Raw genomic sequence first — 12,679 nt, forward strand, 5'->3', positions numbered from 1 at the left:
ATACATTGTTATTTCCTGAAAAATTATAGTTATGAATAGCCAACTTATAAGCCTTTCTACTAGAAGTACATTAGTACCGTGGGCCGGCATGGATTTTTTTATCATCCAAAAATACTGTTCTAATGACCAAGCATGAAAAAATGGTTTAGGCATTTTTCTGATAATTTTTTATGATGTAAAAATTTGGAATAGAATGTGAATTTCTTTGTAGAAGTTCCTCTTTATTAAGAGAATATCCTATCTTCATTTTTTGCCTAGACATGGTGTGTTGCAGGAAATTGCTTCAGTCTTCAAAAAGAGCATGAAACTGCGATTAAATTTCTTCAGAGAGCAATTCAGGCAAAACCAGACTTTGCTTATGCATATACTCTATTGGGACATGAACATGTTATGACAGAAGAAATGGATAAAGCCATGGCTTGTTTCCGAAATGCCATTAGGATTGATCCAAGGCACTACAATGCTTGGTGAGTTATAATATATAGGACTACTTTTTTAATCCACTTAACTGGAAATTATTATAATATATGTGCAATTGATTTATTATGAAAAGTTAATAATATAAATTGGAATATCAGTATAATTTTTTTATAGGAGTTTGTGATACAGCAATAGTAATTTTTATTGTATTCACTTAGATAACCTACCCCAAAGCATTTTATCTTTGCTTCATTGCTTTCTTAAGAAATATGCTCTGCTTAAGGAACTACTTTTGTTATTATTATTATTATTTTCCAGAAGTCAAGGACTCGTTGAGGGAGGCTATAAATCACCCAAACCAGCTATCATGCCTTCCCTTAAATTAATTCAGACTAGATGCACTCACTACCCCTAAGGGCAAATTATTCCACTCACTCACTGCTCTCTGGGAGAAAAACCTAGCTCTTACCCCTTTCTTGACTGCAAATAAATTTAACTTCCATGGATGCCCTCTTGTTCTCTCAACACCTTCCATGTAATGAAAAATTTCATTAGTTGATATCCTGTAACACCCATTCAAAAGTTATAGATCCCCTATCATATCACCCCCCTCTTTCTCCTGTTAACCAGTGTCTGCAATCCACATACTCACAATCTCTCCTCATAATCTTAATCCCATAATCCAGATATAAGATTTGTAACTCTTCTTTGCACCCTTTCCACAGCTTCTTTATCCCCTTGGAACCTCAGAGACCAAATTTGGGCACAATAATCCAGGTGTGGTCTTATCAAAGCCTTATAAAGAGGCAAAATGACTTCCTTATCCTTACCTGTCAAGATGTACTTCAACATCACAATTACCCTCTGAGTTGTATTTACCACTTTTGCTATGTGACCTTTGAACTTGAAATTCCTATCCACCAATACACCAAGATCCCTTTCCTCATCAGTTTCTTGAAGCATAACCCTGCTAATATAGTATGCCACTGGGACTCTAATCATGCCAAAGTGCATAACTTTGACATGATCTGACAGCCATCATTTGTCCAAATTTCCAGTCTATTAATATCATTTTGTAATTGCTGAATATCAGTAGCATCCCTGATTGCCTGCCTGTCTTTGCATCATCGGCAAACAATTTCACATCTGATGTTAGATCCTTCCTGATGTCATCAAAGTATAGATTGAACAATAATGGCCCAAAGGACTGAACCCTGAGGTACTCCACTGGTCACTTTAAATCTGGCAGATTCACACCCACTGTATACCACTTTTTGATATCTATCTGTCAACCATCCCCTGATCCAAGTGAAGGTTTTATATTCCAATCCCATATTCTCCAGTTTATGTAATAGCCTTTCATGTGGTATCCTGTCAGATGCCTTAGAAAAATCCAAACATTGTCATAGTGTATCCATTCCCTTTATTCAACTCGACCATAACATTGTTATAAAATATGAGCAAATTGCTAAAATATGATCTTCCTTGAGTAAACCCATGCTGTTCCTTGCACATACTGATAGGTCGGTAGTTAGACACATCAGTTTTTGCAACATCCATGTACAATGGAACTATCATACATTCCTTCCATTCCTGAGCTGAGACTCAAGTTGTACAAACATGTGAAAGGCATAGCCAATTCGACTGAACATTCCTTTAGCAAATGGGCTGATATACCATCTATCCCTATAGAACAAATTCTTATCTAGGTTATGCAACAGCTCTTCAACCTCATTTTCATGAATCTCTAACTCTTCATCCAATGTAGCTGTAGCACTGTGCACCATGTTACATACACCTGGTTGATATATCTTACCAAAGTGAGTATTCATTAACTCAACAATCTCATTAGCTTCCGACACTCGAGTACCATCTGCATTCGATAAAGTTATTCTTCTGCATTCATTCTTTCTTTTACTTGCAGCATAACGACAAAATTCTTTTGGATTGCCTTTAGCTTGCATGGCCAGTTTCTTTTCATACTCTGATTTAGTTTTCTTCACAATAGTCGTTACTTTTCTGGCCTGAGCTTTATGTTTCATAACTCATCTCACTCTTATTCTCATAATATTCTTTCTACATCATCATCTTCTTGTGGATTTCTTGCTTAATAAGGTTGGGCATTCATATCACTCCCAATCTATTTATTCTTCGAACAGTAGGGATACATTCAGATACTGCTTCATTTAAGCACTTTTTCAAAGATTCCCATGCGTTGCTGATATTTTTCCCATTCAGTAACTGATACTATGGGACCAAAGATAGTATTCACCTAAGTTGATCATAATTTCCAGCTTTGTAGTTCAGCATATAACCTGTTTTAATCGGAGCATCAATGCAATTAGATAATTTCCAAGAAAGTAGAGCAGGATCACTGTCACCAATTGGTGGTAAAATAGCCATTTTCTTGACAGAGAACCCTTCTGACACTGTGAGCAAATACAACACTCTTTGACCCTGAGTTCCTTCTTTCACATGCTGCTTGAGAAAGTTGTCTTCCAACAATTCAATAAATTCATTTTCTTTCTTATCATGAGATTTCTCTTCTACCCAATCAATGTTTTGAAAATTAAAGTCACCCACAATGATCATTTGTTTGGTACCCATGAGGCAAAATTGGCGTTGCATTTCTTCATCCCCTGCAACTACATGGGCCATTACCATCATTGTTTTCTTGTATTTCTACATTAACTTTACTTAAGTCATCTGACATCATTAGTAACTCTCCTCCTCCTCTCCTACCTCTCCTCTCATTCCTAAAAATATTATTATTATTATTATTATTTGACATCTCCAGGGAGTCCAAAGACTCATCGAGGGAGAGTGTGCCAACAGCATCGAACGATTGGTCTCCTTCCAACTACTAACCGTAGTATACCCATTATACTCGATCCACTTACCACATCTGATTCTGATAGCCAGGTCTCATTAATGCCAACAATCTTAGGCTACATCGTATTCAATAAAGCAACAAACTCAACCTCTTTGTTTCCGATGCTCCTGGCATCTGTGTATAGATATAATAAATTACCACCTAGCCTGTTCTTATAATTAGATATGCAATCTATTTGGTCTTGTTCTAGAATTTTCTCTCCCCAGACATAATTAAAATGTCCAAACCTAAAGCATATTTTTCCACCCCTTCACCACATACAAACCATGTTCAAAGACATTCATATCTTTATCAGGCTTGTATACCATAGCTGAACTTTCACAATCATTTTTCCCATTCCTCCCTTGATGATCTAGTTTCCCTGACTCTGCATTAAGCATTAAGTGTCATACCAAGAAGTAATTTTTCCAGGCTTCTGATGCCAAATGAATTCAAGTGCAGGACATCCTTCTTATACAAGTCTTTTCTGCCATCAAACACATCCCACACATCTAAAAACTTGCATCTATATCTTCTACACAGCCTGCGCATGAAATAATTTGCTATCATTGTCCTCCTCATTGACTCAGTATTGTCATATGTGGATGGTAATTCAACAATTTTTACTCTCTCACATTTCTTTCTCACTTCTTCCAACAGACTTTTCATATCTTCTCTCATGCTATATTTGTCACTACTTAAATTATTTGTACATATCAGAACTACCATCTCTTTTGCTTTTCTTTTTTGGTTTTCAATTATGTTTGTCATATTTTTAATTTTCGTTCCCAGGAAACTAGAAGTGGTGACTCCCTTGGCAAATGCAAATTTTAAAATTGAATCACCATACCATGTGATCTCTTTTTTCTTAGATTTTAACTGACTTGTTGTTATTAATATTTTGACTACCAAGTTCAGTACTTTCCTGTTCTTGTTCTGATCCTTTTTCTTATCCTGTCTAAGTTTAATCAGTTTTCCTACCTTTTCCAATTCTGTGGCAGATTTTCTAATAATTTCTTTTAATCGAGATATTTCTAATGTCAGCTTATCCTCTGATAAATTATCATCATCATCACTGCAGCAGCACTTTTGTTCATCATGACAAATGCTCTCCTCAGTAGTAACAACTTGAGCTTTAGACACTGTCCAGTTGTGACGAGTTTTCAGTGCCATTCTTAAGAGTAGTAAAAACTAATAATATTTCTGCAATTATATTATAAAATGCTATAGTAAAATAATTAAACTAAAAAACTACAATAATATACTAAAAATACACAATTAAATCTAAGAAAACACTTAATAAATCAACAAAGATCACAAATCTTTCGGGAGCTCTTTATTATTTGGTATTTTTTGTACTGTCTTTCGCAATGTTTATGAAAACAAAAATCATATAACAAAATTTAAACTACCCTTATTTTTTCAATTAAATATGTATATGCATAACTTGCATCATTGACTGTTGAATGCTTCCATTAAATTCTTTATTTAAAAATAGTTTTTATCACCATCTAATAGTTGTTTTTCACTATGACACTTTTATAAGTAGTTTTTCCTGTTACTGTATAGTATTTATGTAAGTTAGGCTTTTATTATAGTACTTCACATTCATTGCAAAATAAATGTTATTTTTTATTTTACTTATAAATTTTAAAAACTTTCTACTAGAAGAGACTTCCATATAGTCAAGGATTCAAATCTAGCTTTTTGATCAAGTCCTGGAGACAGGACACTTATTACTTGCATTAAAGCAAAACTTAGTATGAATGCAAATTTAAATATGCTTGAAATTCTAATCAATCACTAATTTCAACAATAATCTCAGTAAATTGAATTGGTGGCATGCATTCAATCCATATAACTTTCTATTTTGCATTCTTCCAGTGAACTTTTACTGTTTTTTATAATAATTTCAGCTGTCATTTCAGATTTGATTTGGCCACTGCTAAGGCTGATTTTGTTTTAACCATATAATGATCTTTAGTCATATAAATAACAGGCCTCATTGTAGTGTAGTATATTCTTTTTTAACCAGTAGTCAGGCCACTAGTGTTAACAGTTCACTAAATTAGTGATATTTTGGCATACTGTGTGGATTGTCATGTAGCTTGTATCTCTTTCTCTCAATGTGTGTGTGTGTGCGTGTGCGTGCACATACTCGAGATGATGACGATGACCTTAATATGAAGATTGAAACATTGGTTAATTATGTCGGTTTATTTAAAATTAATTCCTGTAAATGATAGCTGTCTCCTTAATTAATGATAATGAATGCTGATCATCATGCATCTATCAAAGAAAAGTTGCTCAACAGGATTAAAGATAGATAGCATCGTTTTTAGAAATAGCAATGGAAAAAAGTGCAGCTGCCAGAGAAATAAATACAGAAATACACTTTTGAGATAATAAGATCACTACTGCCTAAATACTAATATTTAGGCAGTAGTGATCATGGAAAGGGAGGAGTATCTATATTCAACACATACACACTCACACACACTGAATGAAGAACTTTTTTTCTATAGTTGCAAGTTTCAAGTAGAATATGTGCATAGTTCAGAATAGGAAATTTGACACTTATTTGTGCCTGTCATGCCACAGAAGATTCTAGTAAGAAAAATAAGCAGAGAAATTTTTGAGCCATCAAAAAAAGCGCAGCATATGAGGTGGTACCCAAAAGAAAACGGAATGTAAACTTGGCATGTGCCCCTTTTCTAGTTATAGATGATGCCATTAGGCATTGTGAGTGTGCACTTTTCCATGCCAGTCTGGAAAGTGGCAGCAACCTGTGTGAACTGGTTTCTTGTTCTGACTGCTTTTTTTTTGTTAGTGCTTGCCAGCAAATTTGGCGATTTTGTGATGGCTGATCACAAGGAACAGAGAGTACGCATGAAATTTTATTTTCTTTTGGTTAAAACTGCAGCTGAAACTGTTGTTATGCTTGGGCAAACCTTTAAGTAAAATGCAGGTCTACAAGTGGTTTTCCCATTTCAAAAATGGGGACATGTCAGTTGAAGACCAACTATGATCTTGTTGACCTTCAACAAGCAGAAATGATGAAAACATCAAAACAGTTTGCCAGGCAATCAGTGAAGATTGTTGAAAGATCATTGAGCAAGTTTCTGAAGAGATGAACTTGTCACGGAGTTTGTTCCAGCAAATTTTCACAGAAGATTTGCAAATGGAATGTGTGCGCACTAAATTTGTGCCTCGTTTGTTCACAGAGAACCAGAAAAAAAAAAAAAATCTTGAATGTTTGCTGTAATTTGGGGGAACAAGTTCTTAATGACTAGAACTTTCTTTCAAAAGTTGTGACTGAGGATGAGTCTGGGACGAAGAGAAAGAAAAGTCACGGGAGGTCATAAACAGTATTCCAGTTGAACAGTTCCAGAACTGTTTCCAGCTGTGGAAAAACATTGGGACGAGTGCATTGACTCATGTGAAGAGCACTTTGAGGGTGACTAGAATATGGATTGAATGAAAACAGCCTTTAACTTCCCCAGTTCTGGAACTGTTCAGCTAGAATACTGTTTATGGCATCCAGTGACTTTTCTTTCTACAACTTACATAAAGCAACATCACATAAAGATATGGCTGATCTCCTGGCATTATTCTTCTCATTCACATCCTATGTAGATAATGAAACCAAATCATCCCCTCCTTTACTTGGGAGACATTGCATCATGTGCTGCCTGTGGCCTTCCATCAGAAGAATTTTGAAGAAACTGGATATCAAAAAAACTTTTTTTTACATAGTCTGGAAATCCTACTCTAGATACCAAACATGGAACTTTTCAAGCCACTTCAGGGTCTCTGGTAAGCAGGGCAGACAAACGAAATCCATTTCCCTAATTTTATTAGGTGGGAGATGAATTTCACAAGCATCCATGCCTATGACAGGATTCAAACCTGCAGCCTGTTGGTTAGAGTGGATACACTAACCACACACTTATATATATATATATATGTATATGTGAGTGTAATGAATGATGTTATTCCTTATAGTGATATCTTCACGTAAATATGTGAAGCCAATCGGGGCAGCATTTTTCATCCCACACAACAGGCAAAGTGTCCATAAGAACATACATATGCAGTTTACACACATGTTACACTTGCCTCATAGCCTTAGTTGCTTCAGCCATAAATTTAAAATGACATTCAGCCAACCCGACTAACTGTACTTTGCTGAAAAGAAGGGGGGGAAAAAAAAAGCACATCATATCCGAAGTTTCTGTATTCATGAGATTTTTGATGAATAGTAACCAGACTTGACTGTAAGATTTGTTTTGATCTTGATTTCTTGATTTTTATTGCATTATGTATGTGATTTGTATTGCATTGTGTATCCTGTCAGAAAATTCAAGGAATTTTCTGACAAAAACCATGTGATCTTTTTGTGGCATTTCTACTTTCTGCCATAGTAAAGGATTACTTCCATTAGCTGTATGATATGCTAATACAGATTTGTGATTTTTCTTTTCACATCTTGAACATATTCTAATTTGCAGATCTGAGCCATCGTGATTGACTTAGATAATATATGCTATATGAATAGCTCATTTTATAGACACACAGCTTCTTGAGGGTTAGATGAGGTGGTTTAGAAGAAATATAAAAATCTTGAAATCTTACATAATGGAATAAATGCTACTTTAATGTTATATAAGTATTTTAGAAATTTAATCATAATGTTATGTGTTGGATGTAAAGAAAGGTTACTTCATCTTGTATTCTTGTTTATTTGTTGTTGCCTGGGGAGCCTATTGCAAGTTTTTGTTGTACCTGCATCCATTTTTGGATAGAATGTGGTGGTTGAGGCATCAGAGTTATTAAAACCTTACTTTACCTTGCTAGGAAACGTGAAATGCATCCATGTTTTAATTTTTTCCAATCTTTTGTGATGAGTGGAGCTTAGAGGTATTTTCTAGTGTTGATAGGTTTTCAGTATGCTGAGCATGTGCATGTGTTCTTTTTTTCTCCTTGGGGACCTCCTGGAAATATTATTTATTATCTTCTGAGACCTCTATATCTCTGGAAGTCTCAGAAGAAAGTAACATCTCTGAGTTAATGGCTCATGGAGAGAGAGAGAGAGTCAATACATCTCCCAATGCCAGCTGTCACAAATAGCTTGTGGTGTGTGTGGGAGGGGGTATTGAACTCATTGCCATCCATTTTCCTCATGTGTACAGGCAAAGTGGTCATATGACAGCACATTATTATTAATCTCCTATCAGTAATTTTCCTCCAAATTAGTCAGAATGTGTTACTTGTCAGCACTCCAATATTGTTGTATCTAACATTTCATTCTTCTAGGGCCTCTGACTGAATCAATTCACATCAATGATGCCATCTGTTCAGGCCCCAAATTTTTTCTTAGAACTAACATCTGTGTACTCTAATCTTTGGTCAAGGTTGGCTCATTTCTAACTGAACTCTCAGATCCATAACTTAAAAAACTGATTTGAACACCATCTTGTATACTGTTTAGTATTTAAGCTGATTTCTCTTATTCCATATAAATTTATTTAAATGGCTTTCCACCATAATTTCAACAAATACAACTGCATTAATTGACAAATGTCTCAGAGACCATCATTCTAAGACTACATTTAGCCCAACATTTTTCATAAGAAAAATTGCAGGGTTTGTTATGGTTTGTTCTTTAGCTTCGTTCTTCTCTGCAGAATTACTACATTTTGCATCAGTCACTCAATCAGTTTGTCATATTTGGAATATAGTGGCTGCTTATGTTGTTTATGTATCTTTAAGAATTTCAGCCTAATCAAAAATAAGAGGGATTTAGGAAGGCTGCATCATTTGTGGATACCTCTAAAGACCATATCATTCAACTGAGTAACAAAATTTGGAATAGCAGTTCTTGATATTCCTTAAAATCATCTATTACTTTTATCCTTTGTAGTTATAGCACTGCATGCTCTCTATTCTTCTGTGTTTATAATACTATGCATTATGATGTGAGTCACTACCCAATCTAGTTCCAACCTTTTTTTTTTTTGTGTGGTAGACATCGCTTAAAACCTACCAATGATGTTGCTATTTGATTAGTTTTCCCGATTCCTAGGTTACACCAGAGAGATTTGAAAGAGTTCTCATTGCTCTACCTTGGTTCTACTGACAGCATTCAACTGTATCTCGATTGTCATTGGTAGGCATACTAGTTTCTCTTCATACTAAGTGCCCTCAGTTTGCGTAAGCACCTTTATTTGCAGTCCAATCGGTGGGAAATAGACTCAGGAAGACTAAGAGAACTCAGTAGCAGGAGTTGTTACAGGTAGCAGAATAGTATAGTACCATATTATTACAATCCCTGCAATGACTTTCAATGACCTGTATTGAAATTACCAAATATGACTGATTCAAATATATAGTAGAATTTCTTCATAAGTTTGATTAGGTTCTTGTTATCATTAACAAACATGCAGATAATGGCTGATTTTTAGTGTGTGGCATTTTAACAGGTTTGTAGATGAAGTTTGGCAGAAAGCAAAGGAAGAGAGGCTCAAAAAAAAAAAAGATCCACAGGTGGCAGTTTCCTTATGATGATTTCTCTGCTTTTGTTTTGACTTTAACAATTTTTGCTTTGTTTCTTGTTCTAAGAAAGGTTTTGTGTTATTATTATTATTTGCAGCATTTCCATGAAGTCCAGAGACTCATCACGGGAGACCAAAAACAACCATCACACACACAAATCCTATCATACCTCTCCTTGAATCCATTCACCTTCAGGGAACTTGCAACCAATTCTGGCAATCCATTCCACTCATCTACCACTCCATGCAAAAAATGTGGTCTTCACCTCCCCCTCCCCCCACTAACCACACTTTTACACACAACATTCACGGATGTTTGATTATATAGAGAAACCTGTGGAGAATTCATGACTAAGATTAACACACATGAACCACAGTAGTAGGATTTTTTATTATGTAAATATTTCGTCCTAGGTATCTTAGGACATCATCCGTACAGTAAGGCAATGCTAGGAATGACAAAAGAAAGGGCGCGTACGTACAAAGGAATCCAGATTGCGTGCAGTGGCGCGTTGCGGCCTTAACTTAAATTAAATTGAACTAAATTACTTAAAAATTAAATTAAAATGAATTACAGTTAAGTTATTATTTTACACAATTTTGTATGACAATTTCCCATACTTTAGGGATGGCAAGAACATCGTTGCAGTTTAGATTTGGTCTGTGGAATAGGGCTTCAGCACTTTCTTTATATAAACGTTCATATTTATATGAAGATCTGTGTAGAAGTTTTGTCTTTTTCCAATGGATCTTGTGGTTTGGGTTTTTCAACTTTGTGTTGAGCAAGGCCTGATTTATGCGGTTTGATGAGGCGGATATGGTCTTGATGTTCCGAAATGCGTTTAAAAACTGATCTGCCTGTCTGTCCAAAATAAGAGAGTTTAACAGGAGCATTGAACCTCGTATACACCAGGTAGTAGCATACGTGAAAGTTTGTCTTTAGGCGAGGGTAACAGGTTTTGGATCTGGTTGATGGGTTTGTAGGTGGCAGCGAGATTGTATTTCTTCATGATTTTCGAGAGCCATTCAGAGATGCCTTTGATATAAGGTATGGGAATCTTATGGGGTTGTTCTTGTCTAGGTTGAAGTGCGGAGAAATTGCTGATGATTTTTTGAGTTGTTTTGAGATTGTAACCATTTAGAGTGGCTGTGTGTTTGATTATTTCCAATTCTTGTTTTAGAAAATCCTTGGAGGAGCATAATCTGTGTGCTCTGGTTACCAATGATTTAATGATGCCAAATTTTTGAGAGGGATGATGAGCTGAAGTATTGTGAATGTAGCGGCTTGAAAATGTCGGTTTGCGATAGACAGAGGTGGAGATGGAACCGTCTTCTTTTCTTTGGATGTGTAAATCCAGAAAGGGGATGCCTTGTGGGGATCCTCTTTCTAATGTAAATCTGATGCGTGGATGAATAAAATTGATTTTTTCCTAAAAACTGAAGTAGCTCTTGTTCGGAATGACTCCAGACTGCGAAGATATCATCGACATATCGAAGCCAGAGTTTTGGTTTGGGTTTGAATGTGAGGATTTTTTCTTCTAGATGTTCTATAAACAGATCTGCCAAGTTGGGTCACAAGGGAGACCCCATTGCTGTTTCCTCCTCTTGCTTATAGATTTTTCCTTTCCATGTGAAGTAACCAGAACAAATTGGAACAGATCAATAATGTCCAATGGAAATTTTTGATTTAATAGGTCTACAGTTTCTTTCCAAGAGCACAGGATTAAAGGAAGTTGCCGCAAGCGCATCGTGTGCAACAAATTGGAACAGTTCAACGATGTCCAACAGAAACTTTTGATTTAATAGGTCTACAGTTTCTTTCCAAGAGCACAAGATTAAAGGAAGTTGCCGCAAGCTCATCGTGTGCACACAGCACATGATAAGTAGGCAGAAAAGAAAGAAATCCTCTTCCGAGAGATATTGCATTGAGTGCTGTCGGGGGGGGGGGTTATGGAAGGTGCTGATAGGGTGCAGAGATATATAAGAGTTAGGAAAATCCCCCCCCCCCCCCCCCACACACAAGGCTTTTTTCCCCTGGTGGTTTTGGTGTGTGGACTTTGCTAGTGGAGGGACGGTTCGAGAGCATGAGGTGAAATCTCTGCCCTGATGCCCGGCAGATGGAAACGGTAGATGCCGCGTATCCACGGGAAAGGTTGTGCGACGCAAGGTCCAAGGTGAATCACATTACTCCAGAAGAAAAGGGTGGTCTGCGAAGAGGCCTCAGAATCTAGGTAAAAGGCAACACATGCAAATGACTGACTTTGCCCCAAGAATCCTATTGAAAGGAAGGCATAACTGACTGAAACGAATAGGCCAGCATATAATCGAGGAATTCCAGGTACCAATCCCAGCACAAAGAAATCAATTTGAGGGTCAACGGACGAGTAAAGAGAGGAACAAGCACAGGAGATAACTATAATATGGTATCGCGAAATTTTATTGTTAAATAGTGTAAATGAATGATATGTGAATCAAGATCTAAGGACTTAACAAAGATAAAACTTAGGACTGTAGCAAATTATAAGTTGTGAAAGTAGACAAGTGTAACTTAAAGAGTGATAACCTTAGGATGTGTGAATACAAAGTGATAATGTATGTTTACTAGGTTTTAATTAAGAGAGTTATGAGGATCTTATGTGTGAAGTGATATAGAACAGCTCTATTGTTAATCCTATGTGAGTTATGAGACTTGACTGTTCGTATTTGATAACTATGATAGCACATAAATTTGTAGTTTAGAAATGATCTTTCCCAGACTTCCATGAACTGTATATATGTTAGAATGTTAAATAAATCTTTTGCTTACTCTGATTCAGTTGTTTGTTAGTATTAT

At 36.0% G+C, this 12,679-nt stretch overlaps 1 protein-coding gene across 2 annotated transcripts in view; it reads left to right on the forward strand.

Moving 5' to 3' along the window:
- Cdc27 (cell division cycle protein 27) overlaps nt 1–12,679 on the forward strand; it is a 392,586-nt gene that overhangs the window by 276,316 nt on the left and 103,591 nt on the right. For both annotated transcript variants that reach the window (XM_090405839.1, XM_090405840.1), the window contains one exon: nt 259–467. In XM_090405839.1, coding sequence (XP_090261965.1) covers nt 259–467 — 209 coding nt within the window. The remainder of the gene's footprint in view (nt 1–258; nt 468–12,679) is intronic.

Source organism: Typopeltis vanoorti, chromosome 15, assembly GCF_054136105.1.
Source record: "Typopeltis vanoorti isolate ZY-2024b chromosome 15, IOZ_Tvanoo_1.0, whole genome shotgun sequence".
Classification (NCBI taxonomy): domain Eukaryota; kingdom Metazoa; phylum Arthropoda; class Arachnida; order Uropygi; family Thelyphonidae; genus Typopeltis; species Typopeltis vanoorti.